General features: G+C 46.4%; 1 protein-coding gene across 1 annotated transcript in view; it reads left to right on the top strand.

Annotated features, from left to right (window-relative positions):
* The window catches only part of LOC145356051 (somatomedin-B and thrombospondin type-1 domain-containing protein), a 145,235-nt gene extending 132,432 nt beyond the window's left edge, over positions 1-12,803 (top strand). The window contains exons 4-5 of the mRNA XM_080208645.1: positions 7,745-7,903; positions 12,234-12,803. Of these exons, the coding sequence (XP_080064771.1) occupies positions 7,745-7,903; positions 12,234-12,339 (265 nt within the window). The 3' untranslated portion in view covers positions 12,340-12,803. The remainder of the gene's footprint in view (positions 1-7,744; positions 7,904-12,233) is intronic.
* The last annotated feature ends 10,465 nt before the right edge of the window (positions 12,804-23,268 follow it).

Below are 23,268 nucleotides of genomic sequence, written 5' to 3' on the forward strand. Positions count from 1 at the left end.
AAAACAGGGCTGAGGCTCAGAGGTTGTTTCCCCTGGCTGGAGTGCAACCTGGTTGCATGAGAGGATAAGGCCTCAGGGTAAGGGGTCAGCCATTCGGAGCTGCAATGAGGAGAAATCTCTGTCCTTATAGGCTTCCAAATCTTTGGTACTCCCTCATCACGGAGGGTTATAGATGCTCGGTCAACAAGTATATTCAAATCTGAGGTCGATGGACCTCTAGATACTAAAGGAATCAAGGGATGGTAAGGGGATACAAAGCGATATAGTGATAAACAGGGAAAGCAGAGTCCGAAGATCAGCCAGGAACATATGGTGGAACAGTCTCAAAGGGCCAAATGGCCTACCCTGCTCCCATTCTTCTGTTTTTATGTACCTGATGAGGAGAAAGTGATTTAAATGAGCCTTGAATCTGGTTTTGTCTGTGCAACAACTGTAGGAGTCAGCTGTAAAGGAACAGTGATTTATTACACAAAACAAAATAAAGCAAAAACCACAAGTCTATGGTGAATACAAACGGGTCCCAACCAGGACAATGAAAGTATTTTGATTTGATTTTGATTTGATTTATTATTGTCATATGTATTAGGCTACAGTGAAAAGTATTGTTTTTATGCACACTATACAGACAAAACATGGATGGCACAGTGGTTATCACTGCTGCCTCATAGTGCCAGGGACCCAGGTTCAATTCCTGGCTTAGGTCATTGTCTGTGTGGAGTCTACATGTCCTCCCTGTGTCTGTGTGGGTTTCCTCTGGGTGCTCCGGTTTCTTCCCGCAGTCTGAAAGATGTGCTGATTAGGTGCATTCACCCAAACAGGTGCAAAAATGTGGCATCCAGGGGAATTTCACAGTAACTTCATTAAAGTTAATATAAGTCTTACTTGTGACTAATAAATAAAATGTAATTTTTTTAAAAACATACTGTTCATAGAGAAGGAAATGAGCAAGTGCAGAATATAATATCACAGTCAAGTGCAGAATGTAATATCACAGTCATAGCTAGAGTGTAGAGAAAGATCAACTTAATATGAGGTCATAACGGACCCACTCAGGGGCCTGCTTTGTACAGGGCTCAGTATTTGAGTTCCACTTGGTGAGTTAATTACCAATCCCTGGGAAGCTTGTATTCAATTAGTCCTACAGGGAGGTCCATCAGTGATTCCCCCAAGTAGGTCCTGGGGGTTATCACACCCTGGCAAAATTCCCTTTGTCCCTATGACATAGTTCCTTCACTGATCAAACCTCCTCTTGTCCCGGGTAATGACTGCGTATCTTCAGCTTATCTGAATCAACAGAAGTGACGCCAAGAACAAATTCTGATTTAATGATGTTGGATTATCAGCACGGCAAGAATTTCTTTTTCTCTGAAAAAGCCCCTCACTTCCATTGCAACAGTGATGTCAAGTTAGAAATCTCTGTGTGTGTGCGATATAACACACATGAGTGAATAAGATAAAATCATTGTTACAATTGAGGGATTTTATCTGTTCTGACTACTCTGTTTATTACAGATCTGAAGTCTGAAAACGGTGCCAGGGTAATTTACAATGCTGTGAAATTGCTGCCGAACTTCTTTACACACCACTTTTAATGACCGTGTTAATTCCAGGAAACCTGATGTAACAACTGTTTCTTTCGAAATCCCTTTAAATACTTCTCCCATGTTTCTGAGGGATTTGTCACATTCCAGCAGTCTGTGAGGCCAAACTGGGGAGAGGGCTGTCAAGGGAGGAGTTTGTTAGATTCCAGCCTGAACGTGAGAATTTCACGTGACCTCCTCTGGCCCCCAGGAACCGTTCGGTTGCAATATTCTGTGTGGAGGTTGCACATTCTCCCCGTGTCTGCGGGGGTTTCCACCCACATTCTGAAAGACGTGTTGTTAGGTGCATTGGCCTGAAGCGGCACTGGGCTGTGGCGACTAGGGGAATTTCACAGTAATTTCATTGTACTATTAATGTAAGCCTTACTTGTGGCACTAATAAATAAACGTTAAACTTTACTCTTGACAGGGAGAGCGAAACCGCAAGGTCGATTTGCTAACCGTACACACACCGTTGCAGCTTTGCGACACTGTTCCCGTCTCCACGACCCACCCCACAGGGTCTCTTGTGACCATCTCCTATCATGCTTCCTTACACAGCCACGACAGTGTTGACAACTTTTGGGTGACTGTGTAACCAGTGACGGAAGGGCTGGTGGTCAAAGGACACAGAGTTGCAGTGGGCAGTGGATGGACTGGAGGGGACATGAGGAAAATCCTTTTTATGCTGTGAAAATGGTTAGGATTTGGAATGGACTGCCTGATAGGTTGGTAAAGAACTAGGAGCAGGAGTAGGCCATCTGGTCCCTTGAGCCAGTGTTAATTCATAGTTAATTCACTTCAAATGAAAATTGGATAAGCACTTGATAGCGGGGAGAGATACAAAGGGTCCAGAGGGGCAATTTTTTTCACACAGAGGGTGGTGAGTGTCTGGAACAAGCTGCCAGAGGTAGTAGTAGAGATGGGTACAATTTTGTCTTGGACAGTTACATGGGTAAGATGGGTATAGAGGGATATTGGCCAAATGCGGGCAATTGGGACTAACTTAGTGATTAAAAACTGGGTGGCATGGACAAGTTGGGCCGAAGAGCCTGTTTCCATGCTGCAGATCTCTATAACTCAATGGCTCTAAGTCAGGATTCAGGCCGGCAGTTATGGGGCCCAAGTGCCTCTCCAAGCTACACACCATTCTCACTTGGAGCTATATTGTCATTCCTTCAATGTGGCTGAGCCAAAGTCCTGGGACTCCTTCCCAAACAACATTGTGGGTATACATGAGAACATAAGAAATAGGAACAGGAGTAGGCCATCCAGCCCTTCGAGACTGCCCCGCCATTCAATAAGATCATGGCTGATCTGAAGTGGATCAGTTCCACTTTCCCGCTTTCTCCCCATAACCCTTAATTCCCTTGTCTACACCAAATGGACTGCAGTGGTCCAAGAAAGTGGCTCACCACCTCACCCAAGGGCAATTAGTAACGGGCAACAAATGCTGGCTTTGATGGTCATGTTGCCTGTAAACAAATAAAAAATGAAAATGACATCACAGCAATGTGAGGAAAGAGACGAGGATAATCAAACTAATTGGGATTGTTGTCACAGACTTATAGGAACACTGGACTTTTGCCCTTTGAGCCTGCTTTACCATTCAATAAGATCATGGCTGATCTACTTGTTGCATGGTGGCACAGTGATTAGCACCGCTGCTTCACAGTGCCAGGGACCCGGGTTCAATTCCTGGCTTGGGTCACTGTATGAAGTTTGTACATTCCCCCTGTGTCTGCGTGGGTTTCCTCTGGGTACTCCGGTTTCCTCCCACGGTCTGAAAGAGATGCTGGTTAGGTGCATTGGCCATGGTAAATTCTCCCTCAATGTATACGAACAGGCGCTGGAGTGTGGTGACTAGGGGAATTTCACAGTATCTTCATTGCAGTGTTAACGTAAGTCTACTTGTGACACTGATAAATACACTTTAAATAAGCTTTAAACTTCAGCAATGTTCCACATCAAGCTGTCCAGCTCTAGAATGCTGCCTTACACTCACACAGGATTGCATGGGATTACGTGTAATACGAAAACAGGTTATTTGGCCCATCCAGTGTATGCCAGTGTTTGTGACAGAGCTGTTCGGTCTACTCCATTTTTTTAATGTGTTTCAGCTGCCTAGACCCTAGCTCTGAAATTCCCTGCAAAGCCTCTTTACTCTCCACTCCTCCCATAAAACCTCCCTCTTCGACAAAGCCCAGTGTCTCCTTCAGTCGTTTAGCCTTAAACATCATCTGATCACATCCCCGTGAAACACTTTGCGACGTTTTGCTATGTTAAAGGCAATGCAAACTGTTGAAGGTCTGCTACAAAACAGATCAAGGTTAGACTAACTCTCCCTCTGTGAAAGGGAACTGAAACTAGATGCATGATTGTCTCAACTGTCCATATTTGTCAGAACCCAAGGCAGCACACCTGAGGCATTTTGCCCACATCAAACTCATCATCATGGCTAAATACAAGGCGGTGGGGGTGGGGGGTGCGTGGGGATTCTCCCAAATAAATTCTAAATGTCGAATTTGCATGAACACAGGAGTAACTCCTGTTGGTGCTCTGAGCAGGATTTTCAGAATAAATCTCTCATTCTCTGAGTACTGCAGAGTGTCCGAGTGGGATTCCCTCTGAAAATCTGTGGGTAGGGCCTATTCTCGCTGGAGAAGGCAGCAGCGTAGCGTGGAGCAGGTCACTGCACCTGCACCGATCTGTCAGTGCAGAGATCAGCACAGGCACACCGTCCCCACAGTGCCGGCCTCCCAATCGCTGGCCAGCCCGATCGCTGGCCAGGCTCGCGAACCCCCATCTCTATCCCCTCAATTGCTGGGCTCCCGGCCGTCTCTGGGCCAGCCCCAATTTCCGGGACCCCCTCTCCCACCCTGGCCCAGCCGTCCCAACCCACCCCCCACTGTAGACCCGGATGAGCAGCCTTGAGCGCTATCCAGCTACCGTCTGCCACCAATCCCTTTGCAGAGTGGCAGTAGGAACCCCTATCCTCATTGATTGCCCCCTATATCACCCCCCCATTGACCCTGCCCTTCTGACTCCACCCCCTTGGGCACTGCCCGAGGCCCTGTGGGCAGTGCCAAAGTGCCCATTGGGCATTGCCATTTTGCTCCATGGGCACTGCCAGGAGGCCAGGCCTAAGGATCACCCCCCACCCTTATCTCCGACCTCCTGTGGGGGGGGGGCCTCAATGGCCTCTATTCCCTCCAGCTGGATTGAGCTGCCTGTTCCTCGTTAGTGGGGAACAGCAGTAAATCCCACTGGAGTGAACCACTCCTGATGGGGGTGCAGTGTTGGGGGGGGGAGGGGGGTGGGGTTGGGAGTGTTGGGGGGGGGGTGGAGGAGGTTGGTTGGGAGGTGCTATTGGGCCTGGAGACTTCAGTCCCTCTATTGGGTACGTAAGCCATGGCGCCCAGAGAGGACCCCACTTTATGGCCTCCACTGATGTCTCCCAGCCCATTGCACTGCTAGAGCAGCAAGGCAGGCTGGGAGAATCACCCCCAGCAAGGTACACATGCTGCAGGGGAGAGCTGCTGTTCCCCCTTTTCTGTAAACGCTTTTCCCTGTCTTTTTCCTAATTTTTCCTTTTCTGTATTCCCCCTCCCCTCTTTACAGCCTGGCTGCGGGTTTTGCCAGTGTTTTCCCTGGAGAAACAAGAGGTTGTTATGGAGGTAGGATGATCCCAGCATTCATAGCAAAGGTGAAACCTCCCTATTAAAAACAACAGGACATGTTATTGTCATAGGGGCTGTTCAGTACTGCAATGAATGCTGGGACAGACTAACTCCATTGCAGCCTTTTGCTGTCATGTGGGAGGAGGCAGGAATGTAGAAGATTGTAATCCCCTGCAGAATATTGTTTTAATTTTGGGTGTATTGATAGGGTTGTATATCCTAGATATGATAACTAATACCTGAAGATCAGTTAGGATTGCCAACTCTGATCAAATGTATTCCTAGAGGTTTTTTTACATGACTTGCCCCCATGCTCCAGTGTTTCTGCACTATTTCCAATGCGTAAGACAATTCCGGCATTGCTTCTGGAGTTTAACGCAGTTACAGCGCTGTTACTGGAGGGTAACACAGCTCCTGCACAATTACCAGAGCTTAATGCAGTTACTGTGTGGTTACAGGAATGTAATGTAGTTACTGCAATGTTTCTGGAGTGCAAAGTAGCAGTGTAACGCCGTTACTACATTGTTACCAGAGTGTAACGCAATTGCTGCGCTGTTACCGGAATGTTCCTGCATTGTTACTGGAGTGTTACGCAGCTGTGCGATGTTACTGAAGTGTGACACAGTTACTGCACTGTTACTGGAGTGTAACACAATTGTTAGCAGAGTGTAATGCAGTTCCTGTGCTGTTACCAGAGTGTAATGCCATTACTGCACCGTTACTAGAGTGTAACACAGCTGCTGCACTGTAGTGTAAAACAGGGCTCACATTATTACATTCTTGTGAATCACTCCGGGCAGACTGTGCTGCCATAAGTATGTTGAGCCACACCAACCTCTCCTTGCTTCAGTGACCAAACACGCTGTACATAGCTTGATTCTTTTTTTGTGTTGGGAAGTGTAACCTTACCATAACCTCGCCCAGCTCCCTCACATATTTTGGGATTGGAACTTCCAGATTCCTTGTTATTTTCTATCAAAAGCCTTGGATAAACAGTAAACAGGAAATCAGATTGGCCACTGATAACGGAATGAATAGTAGGATTGCGCCCAGTGGTAGGGGAGTCAGGCTGGAAGCAGTCTCTGAACGATACATGGAAAAAAGCTGCTGTACACAGCCTCTCCCAGTGCACAGGGCAAGTTTGCAGATTCATGAGTTTAGTGTTTAGTAACTTAGCCTGAACTGTGCTCTGAAAGGACTTGTCTCACATCCAAATCCATCCTTAGAAATTGGTGATACACTTTCTGAACCAACATTAACACAGCACCTTTGCACACAGAATAAGAAGGCTGGCCATTCAGCCCATCAGCTATGCTGCTGTTTACTATCCACATCAATAAATAGTCCAGAATTTTAGCCACTCTGTTTCCACATTATATTTTTGTCCTTTGCTTCAACTACTGACCTAATCTATTTTTAAATACTAATGTGCTTCAAATCTGGCCTTGGGTGACTGTCTGTCTGTTTGGAGTCTGCACGTTCTCCCCTGTCTGCATGGGTTTCCTGTGGGTGCTCCCATTTCCTCCCATGCTCCAAAGAGATGATGCTAAATTGACCCTAGTGTCAAGGGATCAGCAGGGTAAATATGTGGGGTTACAGGGATAGGGCCTAGGTGGGATTGTAGTTGGTGCAGACTTGATGGGCCAAATGGCCTTCTTCTTCAGGATTCCATGGTACTAAAAGGACTTTGGGACATCCTGCAGAGCAAATTCTTAATCTTTTATAATAAAATCACTCGAGTGGGACTCAAACCTACAATTTTCTGTCTCAGAGATCCAAGTGCCAATGTTTAAGCCACAGCTGAGGAAAATTCATGCCAAAAATTCCCGGATACTCCAGGCCAACCCTGGAAGGCTCAGGGTGGCATGTGGCACAATGGCTAGCACTGCTGCCTCACAGTGCCAGGGATCTGGGTTTGATTCCCGGCTTGGGTTACTGTCCATGTGGAGTTTGCACGTTCTCCCCGTATCTCCGTGGGTTTCCTCCGGGTGCTCCGGTTTCCTCCCACATCCTGAAAGACATGCTGGTTAGGTGCATTGACCTGAACAGGCGCTAGAATGTGGCGGCTAGGGAAATTTCACAGTAACTTTATTGCAGTGTTAATGTAAAGCTTACTTGTGACTAATAACAAGGTTAGCAACCTTAGCCCTCTGACAAAGCCTGGCAAGATACTAAGTTTAAGAGCAATGAGGGATGTGGGACAAATGCTGGTCTTGCTGTTGATGCCCACAGAAAGAATAAAACAAAACAGATTGCCATAATTGTTCGAATTGCTTACCATTGGTGGTTGTGCTTTCTGTTGCCTGAGTTCTAAGTCTAATGAAGGGTTCCTCCCCTGAAATGAACTGAGTTCAACTAACAGGCCTTTGTCAACTCCTAGCCTTCCTATTTTCCTCCTCTGGCCCTTAGCTGCACTTTTAGCAAAAGACCAAGCATTAACGCCCAGCAACTCTCTTGCTTTTCTCTCCCCTCGTCCCCTGCCAGTTACTGCGCTTATTTTCGAATGAAGGAGATGAGTCCCTCGTGCCGTCTTGGGCTGCGGATCAGTTACCTGTTCCGGGAGAAGTACGTGTGCGTTGAATGTCAAGGAGAAGCCATGGGGATCAGAGACCGGTGTGAAGGTGATGGGTTCGAAGGAACCAGGTAGGAAGCGATGTGTTCATCATGATGAAATCCCAATTAAAAACTGCACAGGGTCCCAACAAAATAAACAGGCGAGGGTTTGTCGTGAAGATCGTTCATCAAACTATATGAGAATCTTACAGCATTTTCTAATTTTTTGTCTCCTTTATACTATCACTGCTATTTATAAAGGGGATCAAGGATTATGGGGAGAAGGCAGGAGAATGGGGAAAAGAATCATATCAGCCATGACTGAATGGTGGAGCAGACTCAATGGGCCGAATGGCCTCGTTCTGCTCCTATATCTTATAGTCTTACTTAACCAATGTGCAGTTTTTATGGCTGTTTGCCTTCAGTGTTGGCTCTCCCAGATTCTTTCGGTCAGTTCTATTTCTATTTTATTTTGTTAATAGGGAAGGTGTGGTATTTATGAAATATCCTTGTCACTCCTTTGCTCTCAGTTACAAGTTGCCCATTTATCTCTGTGATCTGACCCCTTTATTTGACCATTCTTTTACTTCTATTTGCTTATAAAATGTGAGCAGCACAGTGGCACAGAGGTTAGCACAGCCAGGGGCCTGGGTTCAATTCTGATCTTGGGTCATTGTGTAGAGTTTGCATGTTCACTTCGTGTCTGCGTCGGTTTCCTCCATGTGCTCTGGTTCCAACCACAGTCCAAAGATGCCTAGGTTGGATGGATTGGCCACACTAAATTATCTCCTGGTGTCCAAAAAGGTGTAGGTTAGAGGGGTTGGCCATGCTAAATTATCTCTTAGTGTCCAAAGACATGTAAGTTAGGGGCATAGTACGGTAAATACACAGGGTTACAGGGATACAGTGTGGATAAGATGCTCTATCAAAGAGTTGGTGCAAATTTGATGGGCCAAATGGTCTCCTTTTGCACTGCAGGGATTCCATGATTCCTCTGGTTGCTTTAGTCTCCTCAAGAGTCCAAAGATATGCAGGGTTAGGTTGATTGGCCAAACTAAATTCTCTCTTAGTGTCCTAAAATGTGTAGATTAGGTGGATTAGCCAGGGTAAATGTGCAGAGTTACAGGGATAGGATGGAGGGGAGGCCCTGGGTGGGATGCTCTTTTAGAGAGTCGGTGTAGACTCGATGGGCTGAATGGCCTCTTTCTGGACTGTAGGCATTCTACGGTGCCTCCTCACAATGGTTAGTTCATTTTGTACCCCCTCTCAACCTTTCAAAACCTCCCTTTTCGCTTCCTTCGGCAATATTTTTTTCCCTCTCACGTTAACCTTTCTCATTGTCTTCTCCCCCATGTTTAACTTGGGCCTCATTTCAAAACCTTTTTTTTGGGCTAATTTTGGTATTCATCAATGGTAATCCAGCCTCTGGCATTCCGCTTTACTGAGAAGCTTTCAATCTGTAAATCCACTTCCAAACCGTAGTTATTTATCTTCCTCCTGCTCACAGTTGCCAATTTTCCAACTAGCTAATCCAGATTGGATTATACTTCATTCCACAGAACGGGGATCATTTCCAGTTTAGGAACTTTAATCTTGAATTTTTCCATTTTCGTTTCGTAAAAACACAACTATTGTTGATACAAAACAGTTGGAACCATATAACAGGACCCCACAGTGCAAAAAGAGGCCATCCGGCCCATCGGGTCTGCACCAACACTCCAAAAGAGCATCTTGGCCAGGCCCACACCCCTGTCCTATCCACATAACCCTATACATTTCCCATGGCCAATCCTAACCTGCACATCTCACCTTTCCCAGGGTGGAAGAGTCAACTAGTAGGAGGCACAAGCTTAAGTGCGAGGGGCAAGGTTTAAAGGAGATGTACGAGGCAACATTTTTTACACAGAGGATTGTGGGTGGCTGGAACTCATTGCCGGGGGAGGTATTGGAAGCAGATGCAATAGTGACTTTTAAGGGGCATCTGGACAAATATGTGAATGCGATGGGAATAGAGGGATATGGTCACCAGAAGGGGAGGGGGTTTTAGTTTAGCATGGTCAGTGCAGGCTTGAAGAGTTGAACATCCTGTCCCTGTGCTGTAATTTTCCTTGTTCTTTGTTCTTTTTTGGAGTGTGGGAGGAAACCGGAGCACCCAGAGGAAACCCACGTAGACATGGGGAGAATGTGGAGACTCGGCACAGTCACCCAAGCTGGGAATCGAACCCTGGTCCTTGGTACTGTGAGGCAGCAGCGTTAACCACTGTGCCACCACGCTGCCCCATCACTACTTACCTTAATGTCACTTACTCATCCAGTTTTCTTCACGTGAATTAGATCAGCCCTGATTCGGGAGAGAGTCCTGGCTGGAGTCGAAGACATTTGTCCTTTCACAGCCCATTTTAAGATCATTAAAGCCTCCATGAATAGGATTCATTTACTTCCGTAAATCCCAAATTTAATGTAGATCTCAGGCTCAGTTTCTTTCCAGTTAGATTGTTCTCTATATTTTTATTGTTTTACTTCAGTTACAAGGATAGATTGAAGAAGCCGGGGTTGTTCTCAATGGAAACAAGAAGTCCGAGACGAGATTTGATAGAGGTGTTCAAAATTCTGAGGGCAGAGTAGACAGGGAGAAATCCTTCCCATTGATGGAATGTTCCCATGGGTGGCACGGTGGTACCTTGGTTAGCACTGCTGCTTCATTGTGCCAGAGACCCAGGTTCGATTCTGGACTTGAGGGACTGTCTGTTTGCACATTCTCCTCGTGTCTGCATGGGTTTCCTCTGGTTTCCTCCCACCGTCCAAAGATGTGCGGGTTAAGTGGATTGGCCATGTTAAGCTGTCCCTTAGTGTCAGGGGGACTAGCTAGGGTAAATGCATGAGGATAGGGCCTGACTGGAACTGTGGTCAGGGCAGACTTGATGGGTCGAACGGTCTCCTTCTGCACTGTAGGATTCTATGATTCTATAAAGATTGTGCCAGCCTCTTCTAATATAAACAACAATATTTTTGCAACTGTGTTTTATTGTTAACAATGGAACAATATTCGGGAAGGTCCCAATCTTTTTCAAGGTGACTGGTCGCAAGTCCAGCTCATCAGGAGCGTGCCCAGGATGTGTCCCACATCTGGCCATTGTGCTCTTGCTGGGCTCATCTTCCTCCAGACTTCATGCACTGAGAATGGAGATGTCCCCTGTTGACGTTTGACAAAGCTACTGGCATCCTCATTTAGTTTAGTTCGCCAGCCGAGACGAGATGTCAGTGAATGCCTGCTGGTGTACATTACCAGCCACATGGAGACATGAGTGAGGGTTGAGGTCACTGGGGGAACATCAATGAACCTTCGCCACATTTGAATCTGGAATGTGCAGCTGGCAATGACGCAGAGAGATTAGCTTTGTCACAGAAATCCTCCATGTATCTCTTACCACACCGATAGAACAGTGAGTCCCAGTGTCAGCTTGGGGGCTGACTCTAGATTTAAGCTGAACTAAAGCTAAACCACTATCCATCAGAATTGCAGTTGCTTTATAACTTTTTTTTAATTCATTCATGGGACATGGGCATCGCTGGCTGGTCAGCATTTATTGTCCATCCCTAGTTGTCCTTGTTAAGGGCAGTTGAGACTCAACCACATTGCTGTGGCTTTGGAGTCACATGTAGGCCAGACCGGGTAAGGACATCAGATTTCCCTTCCTAAAGGACATTGGTGAACCAGATGGAGTTTTTCCGACAATCGACAACAGTTTCATGGTCATCAGTAGATTCTTAATTCCAGATTTTTTTGTTGAATTCAAATTCCACCATCTGCCGTGTTGGGATTGAATCCAGGTCCCCAGAACGTTAGCTGAGTTTCTGGATTAATAGTCTAGTGATAATACCACTGTTGTTGTAAGAACCAAACTAGTTCACTAACATTCCAGAGCATGTTGTTGTTACCTGGTCTAACTTACATGTCACTCCAGGTCCACATCACGTCATAGCTTCCCTCTGAAGCAGCCTACCAAGCCAGTCGATTAAGTATTAAGGCAACTAAAGGCTGGTCAATAAATGATATTGGGATGCCAGCATTGGACTGGAGTGGGCACAGTAAGAAGGCTCACAACACCAGGTTAAAATCCAACAGATTTATTTGGAATCACAAGCTTTCAGAGAGCTGCTCCACTCACCTGATGAAGGAGCAGCGCTCCAAAAGCTCATGATTCCAAATAAACCTGTTGGACTTTAACCTGGTGTTGTGAGATTTCTCACTGTGCCCACTCCAGCCCAGCACCATCATATCCACGTCATAGCCTTATCCACATCCAGAGAGCGAATTTTAGAAAAAACATGATGAACTTTCAGACTAACTTCATGTTTATATTCCTGGTTGCCTAAAGCTGTTTCTCTGTGTGTTTGTTGATCTTTCCTCCCTCTCCAGAACATTCTGGACTGCAGCCTCCAGTCCTGGCTGCCAAGGATCATGGGTGCGTGAATCTCTGCGCGAAAACTGCCGCTGTCCCCCACAGTCACTGATCTTCGTTTAATATTGTTTTCGATGTGGTACATTACTTCACCCGGCAACAGAGAGGTCACCTGCGGGGCCTACGGGAGCGAGAGGAGCCTGTGCAGAGTCATCGCCACTTTCTGGACTCCTCGCTTGACAATGTGATGAGAGAGATGTAAAAATGGATGAAGGAGAGATCATATAACCTTGCTGCATGCTATTTACCTCAGTATCCTTCTACGTAAGCACATGCAGAGACTTATAACCTCACAACAGGACAATGAAACTCTGAAAGCACAAAGAGAACAGCTAAGAACCTTTGAACCTTTTACCTCTGAAACTCTGCTGAAGCTACCTCCATAAACACACCTGCGTTTATTATAAGAAGACACCAAAAAAATAGTATTTTCATTTTAACCGTTTTCTACTATTTGTCAAGTTTTTTTATTTGTTTATCCATACGCTATGTAACTGGGAACAGCAAAGATGGGAACGTTTAGATACAAGGACTGAATATTATTTAAAATTACTTTTGAATAAATCCATTATCATTACAATACTCGGCTGCATTTTACTTCCTTCAGGCCTCACAGTGTTCTTTGCATAGACTAACCTCAGGGCCTCAGAGGGCAGGTCCTCTCAGCTTTCTCCCCTGCACCAGAGAAGGATGTCAGAGTCAGCAATCCTCCGGCAATCCTCTATCCTGAGGAAGGATTTCCCCCTGTGGGGGGAGGGTTTCAGAACCACCACCCCCCCAACCCTCACAACCACACCCCGCTACCCCCCCCATCACGTTCAAATGGGGATCAGAAACTCTCACTGTGTGGGACAACTTATGATGTTGCTCAGATTGATCTAATAGTGCCCAGGGAGTGAGCTTAATCATGGTGGTTAGCACTGCTCCTCACAGCGCCAGGGACCCAGGTTCGATTCCCGGCTTGGGTCACATACTCTGTGCAGAGTCTACACGTTCTCCATGTGTCTGCATGGGTTTACTCCGGGTGCTCCGGTTTCCACCCACAGTCTGAAAGACATGCTGGTTAGGTGCATTGGCCACGCTAAATTCTTCCACAGTGTACCCGAACAGGCGCTGGAATGTGGCGGCTATGCGATTTTTCACAGTAACTTCATTGCAGTGTTAATGTAAGCATACCTGTGATTAATAAATAAACTCAACCACAAATTAATAACAGTGGGTGGGGGCTCTTGAAGCTAGGGGACCAAGGGGAGGCCTTCCAGCTTTAAAGCAACCGCAGGAAGTTAGGGCAAGTAAGCGAAGGGAATGGTCGCCATTGTGTTTTGTACCTCAGAAATAAGCAGAGGTGACACTCTATATGTGAAGGGAAAAGGTTTCCGGTGGCGGAAGGGTCGGTAACGTGAGGTCACAGGTTTAAGGTGTTTGGTGAAAGAACTGGAGGCAACATGAGGAAACATCTTTTACACAGCGAGTTGTTACGATCTGGAATATGTCTTCTTAAAGTTTGTTTGTGAGATGTGGGCGTTGCTGGCAAGACCAGAATTTAGCCCTCATCACTAATTGTCATTGCCGCTGCAGTTTGTGTAATGTAGATACATCCACAGTGCTGTTAGGGAGGGAGGTCCAGGATTTTGACCCAGTGAAGGAATGGCGATATATCATAGAATCCCTACAGTACAGAAGGAGGCCATTTGGCCCATCAAGTCTGTACTGACCACAATCCCACCCAAGCCCTATTCCCCTAACTTCATTTACCCTGCTAATCACCCAACACTAGGATCAAGTTGGCATGGCCAATCGACCTAACCCGCACATCTTTGGATTGTGAAAGGAAGCCGGGACACCCGCAGGAAACCTATACAAACACAGGGAAAACGTGCAACTTCCGCTCAGACAGTGATCCGAGGCTGGAATTGAACCCAAGTCACTGGCACTGTGAGGCAGCAGTGTTAACCATTGTGCCACCGTGCTGCCCTTATTTCTAAGTCAGAATGGTGCGTGGCTTGGAGGGGGACTTGCAGATGGTGATGCTCCCATGCATTTGCTACTTTGAACTTCTAGGTGTTAGAGGCTATGGGTGGGATTTTACGGCCTCGCCCGATCGAGACTGGGAATTCCTGCCCGAGGTCAACGGACATTTCCGTTTCCTGCCTCTTGCCCACTCCGATTCTGTGGCGGGCGAGGCAGTAGAATTCCGGCGCACATGTTTAGAAGGTGTTGTCTCGGTGAGCTCCTGCAAAGCATCTAGATGGTACACACTGCTGCCACTGCGCGCTGGTGGTGGAGGGTGTGACTGTTTAAGGTGGTGGATGGGGTGCCAATCAAGTGGGCTGCTTTGTCCTGGTTGGCATTAAGCTTCTTGAGTGTAGTTGGAGCTACACTTATCTAGGGAAGTGAAGAGTGCTCCACTACATCCCTACCTGTGCTTTGTAGACGGTGGACAAATTTTGGGGAATAAGGAGGTGTAATAATCTCTGCAGAATTCCCAGTCTTTGGTCTGTTTCTGTAGCCACAATATTTATTTGGCTAGTTCAGCTCAGTTTCTGGTCAATGGTAACGCCCAGGATGTTGATAGTGGGGGTTTCAGCGATGGTAATGCCACTGAAAGTCAAAGGGAAGTGGTTAGATTGTGTCTTGTTTGAGATGATCGCTGTCTGGATTCGTGTGGTGCAATGTTAACCGTCACATCAATCCAAACCTGAATGTTGGCCAAGACCAATGTACATTTATATTAACCCTTTGTCGTAAGATCACATTTGAGATCACTTCATTTGAACATTTTAAAACAAAATATGATTCTGAAATACATAAGAATTGGGTAGGACAAGTGATCAAAAGCTTGGTTAAAGTGTTAGGTTTTAAGGAGTGTCTTAAAGGAAGAAAGTGAGGCGAAGAGCCAGAGAGGTTGAGGGAGGAATTTGCAGAGTTCAGTGAGCCCAGGGGGTAATAGAGGAACAAGGATTGGTGTGAGTTAACACACAGGCAGCGGAGTTTTGGATGACCTCAAATTTATAGACAAAGTGATAGTCAGAAGCTATTTCCCAGGGTGTAAGAGTCAATTACTCGGGCCAAGGAGATGTACGAGCAAGTTTTTTACACGGAGGGTGGTGGGTGCCTGGAACTCGCTGCCGGGGGATGTTGTGGAAGCAAATATGAATGTGGCATTTAAGGGCTGTCTTGACAAATACATAAATAGTTTGGGAATGGAGGGATATGGTCCCCAGAAGGGTAAAGGGTTCTAGTTCAAATGGGCTGCATGGTTAGTGCAGGCTTGGAGGGCCGAAGGGCCTGTTCCTGTGCTGTAATTTTCTTTGTTCTTTGTTCTACAATGTGAGAGATGGGCCATAGCTGGATTGGAATAGTTTATGTATGGGTATGGCTTGCATTATTATCTGGGGGGTGAGTTGCAAATGTGCAACCATTAGCAAACATTCCCTTTCTGACCTTACGATGGAAGGAAGGTCACTGAAGAAACAGCTAATGATGGTTGGGCCTTGGACACTACTCTGAGGAGTTCCTGCAGCAATGTCCCGGGACTGAGAGGATAGACCTCCAACCATCACAACCAACTTGCTTTGTTCCAGGTATTACTCCAACCAGCGGAGAGTTTTCTCCCTTGACTCACATTGACTCTAGTTTGTCTAGGGCCCCTTGATATTTTGTCAGTTAAACGCAGGCACCAATTTTTTTATCTATGTTTGGACTAAGGCTGTAATGAGTTCAGGCACTGCGTGTCCCTGGCGGAACCTAAATGGAGCACTCATGAGCAGGGTATTAGCAAGTGCTGCTTGATAGCATTGTTGACATCTTCCAGAGAGTAGGTAGACTGATGTCCATATTGGAATTATCCCTCCTTTTATGGACAGGGCATAGCTGCACAATTTGCCATATTGTTGGGTAGATGCCAATGTTGTAGCTGCACTGGAACAGCTTGGCTTGGGGTGTACAGGAGATACAGGAGTAGGGGATGGATAATCCACTCAGCATTGTTGGCTGAAGATGGTTGCAAATGCTTCAACCCTGTCTTCTATGGAAGACTGTGTGAGGACAGAGAGATGCGACCCACTGCAAGTGGGAGGGTGGTGGCAGGAGAATGGTAGAGAGATCAGATGTTACGCAGGGTGAAGAGACAAAAGAGATTGAAGGCTGGGGGAGTGCAGAGAGCTCAGAATCTGAGGACGGCACACAGAGTTTGAGATCTGTAAAGAGGAAGAGATTGGTGGGGGGATGGAGGCGTGAGAGCGCGATAGGAATCTGTGAATCAGGACCAAATTTGGGGCAATGAAAGTGGGGAGTTTGATCAAAGAAAATTCCACCCATCCCTCCAATCCGATAGAACTTCTCCAACGTGATAAAGCATGTGGAAAAATAACATCAACTCTCAAATCACCAACTGCAATGATTCAAAAACAAGGCTGATTCCAAAACAGATGGGGATCGCCTTTGACCCCTGGAGATAATAGAAAGGAGAAAGAGAAGGCCAGATCATTACCATGACAACTGTCTGTTTAACAGTTTAACTCTGGAGAGGCCAATGATGACTTGCATAATTTATTCAACCAGAGATATCTGCAGATATTTAGCAATAGCCGGCAGAATTAATGTTAGTTGTGAGAGGGCACACTTACACAAAATCTTTAAATTGTTCAGTAGGTCAGCAGTCTTGCCTTTTGAAATTGGTGCTTGTGGTTTCAAATCCCCACTCCAGATACTTGTACACAAAACCTCTGCTGTCACTCCAAGTGCAATGCCGTGGGAGTGCCACACTACCAAAGGAGCCGCCTTTTGGAGGGGACATCAAACCTCGTCTGGCCTCTCAGGGGCATATAAGATATCTCCTGGGCAATAGTTTAGAGGAGTTGGGGGGCGGGGGGGAGGTCTGCCTGGGGGTCCTGGATTGATATTCTTCCCTCAGTTGGTATTAGCAGTCACCAGGTTAGACAGTTTTAAGTTTATCTATTTATTAGTGTCACAAGTCGGCTTACATTAACACTGCAATGAAGTTACTGTGAAAATCCCCTAGTCACCACACTCTGCCACCTGTTCGGGTACACCGAGGGAGATTTTAGCACGGCCAATTCACCTAACCAGCACGTCTTTCAGAATGTGGGAGGAAACCGGAGCACTCGGAGGAAACCCACACAGACACGGGGAGAATGTGCAAACTCCACACAGACAGTGACCCAAGCTGGGAATGGAACCCGGGTCCCTGGCACTGTGAGGCAGCAGTGCTGACCACCGCACCCACCATGAGTCTGGCCATTCGCGTCACTGCTGCTTGTGGGACCTCTCTGCGTGAAAAGCAAAAACCATGGCTGCCGCCATTAAAACAGAGGCTCCGTCTGGGACGTCCCGAGGTGGCGAAAGGCACTACAGAAATGCAAGTCCTTCTTTCAGGGGAAAAAAATGCTGTTGAAATTTTAAAAAAATTTCCCAGTCATAACATAAACTCTGGAGTCGAAGCAGACTGTAAAAATTACAGCGTTCATTGGAGCACAGCGCCAGGATGGCCATGTCAGCGTTACCCTTTCTTTTACTGTTATATACAACACTGAAGAAAGATTTGTGTCAGCCATGACTGATGAACCTGGCCTAACCTTTCCTGGCAGCCAGCTCAGTTTAGCAAAGAGAGGACAAGCCATCCCCTGGCTCGGTGCCTGATGGCTTCTGACAGCAGTGGATTCAGGGATGATCCCTCCTGAAAGCAGGGGTGACATTCCAGTCCACAACGCCATTGTCGTACGCCAGGCACTGTTTGCTTTCACCAAGACAATTCGGTTCAGAGTAAAGCTGCTCGAATTTCTATCGAGCACGACACAGATTTCCGATCACAGGCTTCGTCTGGTTCCCGCTCCCCCCCCCCCACCTCCCCTCCCCCCCCCCCCCCCCCCCCACCTCCCCTCCCCCCCCACCCCAGCCACCGGCCATTCGATGAGCTGCATCCCTCGACAGAAGTGGAATTCTATTCTCAAAAACTGCCACAGAATATCCACGTCAATGGGGGTTCAGCTGGAGATTGTGCCCCTTTTCTTAATGCTTTGTTAAATATAGGATTGATAACTTGCATTCATGCCGCAATAGTGAAACGTCCCAAGGTATTTAGAATCACAGAATCCCAGCAGTGCAGGAGGAGAGCATTCGGTCACACCCAAGGTGCAGGCAGACAGATGGGTGACTGTTAGAAGGGGCAGGCAGTCAGTGCAGGAATCCCCTGTGGTCGTCCCCCCTCTAACAAGTTCCCCATTTTGGATACTGTTGGGTGGGATGGCCTATCAGGTGATGACAGCAGCAGCAGCAGCCAGTGCGGTGGCACCGCAGCTGGTTCTGTTGTTAAGCAGGGAGGGACAAACAGCACTAGAGCGATACTTATAGGGGACTCTATAGTTAGGGGTGCAGATAGGCGCTTCTGTGGAAGGAGACTCCAGGAGGATATGTTGCCTCCCAGGTGTCAGGATCCAGGATGTCTCTGAATGGGCAGAAAGCATTCTGAAGGGAGAGGGTGAACAGCCAGAGGTTGCGGTACATATTGATACTAATGACATAGGCAGGAAGAGTGATGAGGTCCTGTAGCAGTTTAGGGAGAAAGTTAAAAAGCAGGACCTCTAGGGTTGTCATCTCAGGTTTACTTCCTGTGCCATGTACCAGTGAGGCTAGAAATTGGAAGACAGTACAACTCAACGTGTGGCTAAACAGCTGGTGTAGGAGAGAGGGTTTCAGATATCTGGACCATTGGGATCTCTTCAGGGGACAGGTGGGACCTGTACAAGAAGGATGGATTGCATCTGAACTGGAAGGCCGTAGATATTCTGCTGGGAGGTTTGCTTGTGCCACACGGGAGGATTTAAACTAGTTTGGCAAGGGGGTGGGAACCAAAGCAAAGGTGAATTACCTAACGGGGAACCAGAGAGTGGGGCCAATAAGGCTCAGAAACAGCAGGCAGGGTGGGATTGCTGATCAAAGAGAGTCTGGTGGACTGAAGTGCATTTGTTTTAATGCAAGAAGTGTAACAGGTAAAGCAGATGAACTTAGTGCTTGGAACGATGATGTAGTTGCCATTAGAGACTTGGTTAAGGAAAGGACATGATTGGCAACTTATTATTCCAGGATACAGATGTTTCAGGTGGGATAGAGGGGGATGTAAAAGGGGTGGGGGGAGTTGCACTACTGGTTAAGGAGAATATCACAGTTGTACTCCAGGAGGACACCTTGGAGGGCTCATACAACGAAGCAATAATGGGTAGAGCTCAGGAATAGGAAGGATGTAGTCACAATGTTGGGGGTTTATTACAGGCCACCTAACAGCCAGTGGGAGATTGAAGAACAGGTATGTAGGCAGATTTTGGCAAGGTGTAAAAATAACAGGGTTGTTGTAGTGGGAGGTTTTAATTTCCTCTATATTCACTGGGACTCAGTGTTAGGGGTGTGGATGGGGCAAAGTTTGTAAGGAACATCCAGGAGGGCTTCTTGAAGAAGTACATCGACAGTCCAACTAGAGAAGGGACTGTTCTGGATCTGGTATTGGGGAATGAGCTCAGCCAGGTGTTTGATGTGTCAATGGGGGAGCAGTTCAGGAACAGTGACCACAAATCAGTAAGCTTTAAAGGTACTGATAGATAAAGGTAAGTGTAGTCCTCAAGTTAAGGTGCTAAATTGAGGGAAGGCTAATTACAACAACGTTAAACTGGAACTGAAGAATGTAGATTGGGGGGCAGATGTTTGAGGGCAAATCAACATCTGACATGTGGGAGGCTTTCAAGTGTAAGTTGATAGAATTCAGGACCAGCACATTCCTGTAAGGATGAAGAATAAGAAAGGCAGGTTTTGGGAACCTTAGATGACGAGAGATATTGTGAGCCTAGTCAATGAGAAAAAGGAAGCATTTGTCAAAGCTAGGAGACTGGGAACAAACAAAGCAAGTGTGGAATACAAGGAAAGTAGAAAGAAACTTAAGCAAGGAGTAAGGAGGGGTAAAAGAATTAAGGAAATCCCAAGGCTTTTTATACATATATAAAGAACAAGAGGGTCACCAGGGAGAGGATTGGCCCACTCAAGGACAGGGGCGGAATCTATACATGGACCCAGAGGAAATGGGTGAGGTATTAAATAAGTACTTGTATCCGTATTCTGAATGTCTGAACAGGATCAATGAGCTGAATGCTCTTCTCCTGCTCCTACCATACCATCTCTTTTTTAGCTTCTTTGGGTGACCCTGTCTTGCATTCAATCTCTTGTGATAGCAGGAACTGGACAATTTTTATGCCTGCTCTGAAATTGGAACTCAGCACATGATGAGTTACATACATGCCAGCCACAAACTCTAAAGCTTAAAGTTTATTTATTAGTATCACAAGTAGGCTTAGATTAATACTGCAATGAAGTTACTGTGAAAATCCTGTAGTTGCCACACTCCGGCGGCTATTCGGGTACACAGAGTGAATTTAGCACAGCCAATACGCTTAACCTGCACATCTTTCGGACTGTGGGAGGAAACTGGCGCACCAGGAGGAAACCCATGCAGACATGGGAAGAAAGTGCAGACTCCACACAGACAGTCTCCCAAACCAGGAACTGAACCTGGGTACCTGGTGCTGTGAGGCAGCAGTGCTAACCACAGTGCCACCCATTTTTCTTAAAGCAATGAGCCAACCCATCAGCATTTTTGCACAAATTTTTGAAAGATTTTAACATTTAAAATGAGTTGTTTTACATGAATCTCAGTTTATCTCTTACAGAAGTTGCAAAGATGTTGCTAAAGTTCTTCAATAACAGAGTGATTATCTTCCTCAAAAGTGACACACCCTGACTATATTTTAATGTAAAAACATATTCATTTCGCTCCTGGATGCAGCTGTTTTTTTGAGATAAGGTGGACTTTGCTGATGTTTCCCAACAATTCCTGACATCGCAACATTGCTAAACTTTGGAAATAATGGGTGTCCAAAATTAAAATGGTCTGATGCCGAAATCCCAATTTAAAATCACTCCTATGCCTTCAGTATGCATGAGTGATGGCTAAATCAGGACTGCTGATGTGTACTTGGGCTCTGCAATCACAGAATAGTTACAGCAGAGCCTATTTAGCTTGTCCCATCTGTGTCACCTCTCTGCAAGGGCAATGCATCACGTCTCACTCACCCTCTTGTTCTGTGCACTGCAATTTATGTTCTCTTCAGAGAATAATCCAATTTCCTTTAGGGAGGCATGGTTGAATCAAACTCCAACTTTTGTTAACCATCCACCTTTAAATCTGTGCCCGCTGGTTCCTTCCCTTTCACCAATGGGAACAGTTCCTCTCGACCTGGACCCCTCACCATTTTGAACACCTCTATCACATCTCCTCTCGTAAGAACTAGGAGCAGGAGTAGGCCAGCCGGCCGCTCAAGCCTGCTCCACCATTCAATAACATCATGGCTGATTTTTTCGTGGACTCAGCTCCACTAACTCGCCCGTTCACCATAACCCTTAATTCCTTTATTGTTCGAAAATCTATCTATCTTTGCCTTAAAAACATTCAATGAGGTAGCCTCAACTGCTTCACTGGGTGGGGAATTCCACAGATTCACAACTCTTTGAGGCACCACGGTGGCACAGTGGTTAGCATTACTACCTCAGCGTGTCAGGCAGCTGGGTCTAGTTCTGGTCTCGGGAGACTGTCTATGGGTGGCACGGTGGCTAGCACTGCTGTGAGGCAGCACCAATGGCCAGGTTCAATTCCAGCCTCAGGTGACTGTGTGGAGTCTGCATGTCCTCTCTGTAGCTGTGTGGGTTTCCTCTCACAGTCCAAAGATGTGAGAGCTAGATTGATTAGCTATGCTAAATTGCTCCTTAGTGTCAGGGGGATTAGTAGGGTAAATAATGTGGAGTTATGGGGATAGAGTCTGTGTGGGATTGTGGTCGGTGCAGACTCAATGGGCCAAATGGCCTCCTTCTACACTGTTGAGTTCTATGAAGAAGTTCCTCCTCAACTCAGTCCTAAATCTGCTCCCCCTTATTTTGAGGCTATGTCCCTCATTCTAGTTTCACCCACCAGTTGAAATGTCCCTGCTTCTATCTTACCTCTTCTTTTCATAATATGACTCTATAAGATTCCCCCCTCATTCTTCTATCTTCAACCTTCTCTTCTCCAACAACAGCCCCAGCTTCTCCAATCTAGCCACCAAACCAGAATTCCTCATCTCTAGATCCCTTCTGGTGAATCTTTTCTGCAACCTCTCAAGTACCTTCAAGTCCTTTCTGAGGTGTGCTGTCCAGAATGAGATAAGCCTCCTGTTGAGGATGAGCTAGTGCTTTATATAAAAGGCCCATCAGAACTTTTGTACTCAGTGCCTCCATTTGTAAAGTCCAGGATTCTGTCTCATTAAACATTTTCTCTAGCCACCCTGTTACGTGATTTAGCACTGCTGGCTCACAGGTTCGAGTCCTGGCTTGGGTCATTATTTGTATGGAGTCTGCATATTCTCCCCATATCTGCATGGGTTTCTTCCAGGTGCTTTGGTTTCCTCCTGCAGTCCAAAAAACATGCTGGTTAGCTGCATTGGCTATGCTAAATTCTCCCTCAGTGTACCCAAACAGGCGCTGGTGTGTGGCGATTAGGGGATTCTCACAGTAATTTCATTGCAGTGTTAATGTAAGCCTATTTATGACTAATAAATAAACTCAATGATTTGTGCACACAAACCAAGTGATGGAAGTGTTTTTGATGTGCAGCTTAGATCACCCTACCACACCTGCATCCCACTCTCTCTCCTCATATACAACATTCCAAGTCATTGGTTGGAGCTGGGTTTGGTTACCCGCCTGTAAGTGAATTGCAGCAACAATCCTGTGTCGTGTCATTCCAGTGTATGTAACACACAGTCAGGCTGAGAATGTAGCCTCATCCCTGATATTCTGTTCTGACGCAACTGCAGCCAAATCCAGCTATTAGTCTCATCCTGCAGCTAATTTCAAATCATATGCAAATATAGTAAGATGATGTTATAAAATGACTCA

The sequence above is a fragment of the Carcharhinus amblyrhynchos genome, chromosome 20, assembly GCF_965287045.1.
Source record: "Carcharhinus amblyrhynchos chromosome 20, sCarAmb.v2.hapA, whole genome shotgun sequence".
In the NCBI taxonomy this organism is placed as follows: Eukaryota; Metazoa; Chordata; class Chondrichthyes; order Carcharhiniformes; family Carcharhinidae; genus Carcharhinus; species Carcharhinus amblyrhynchos.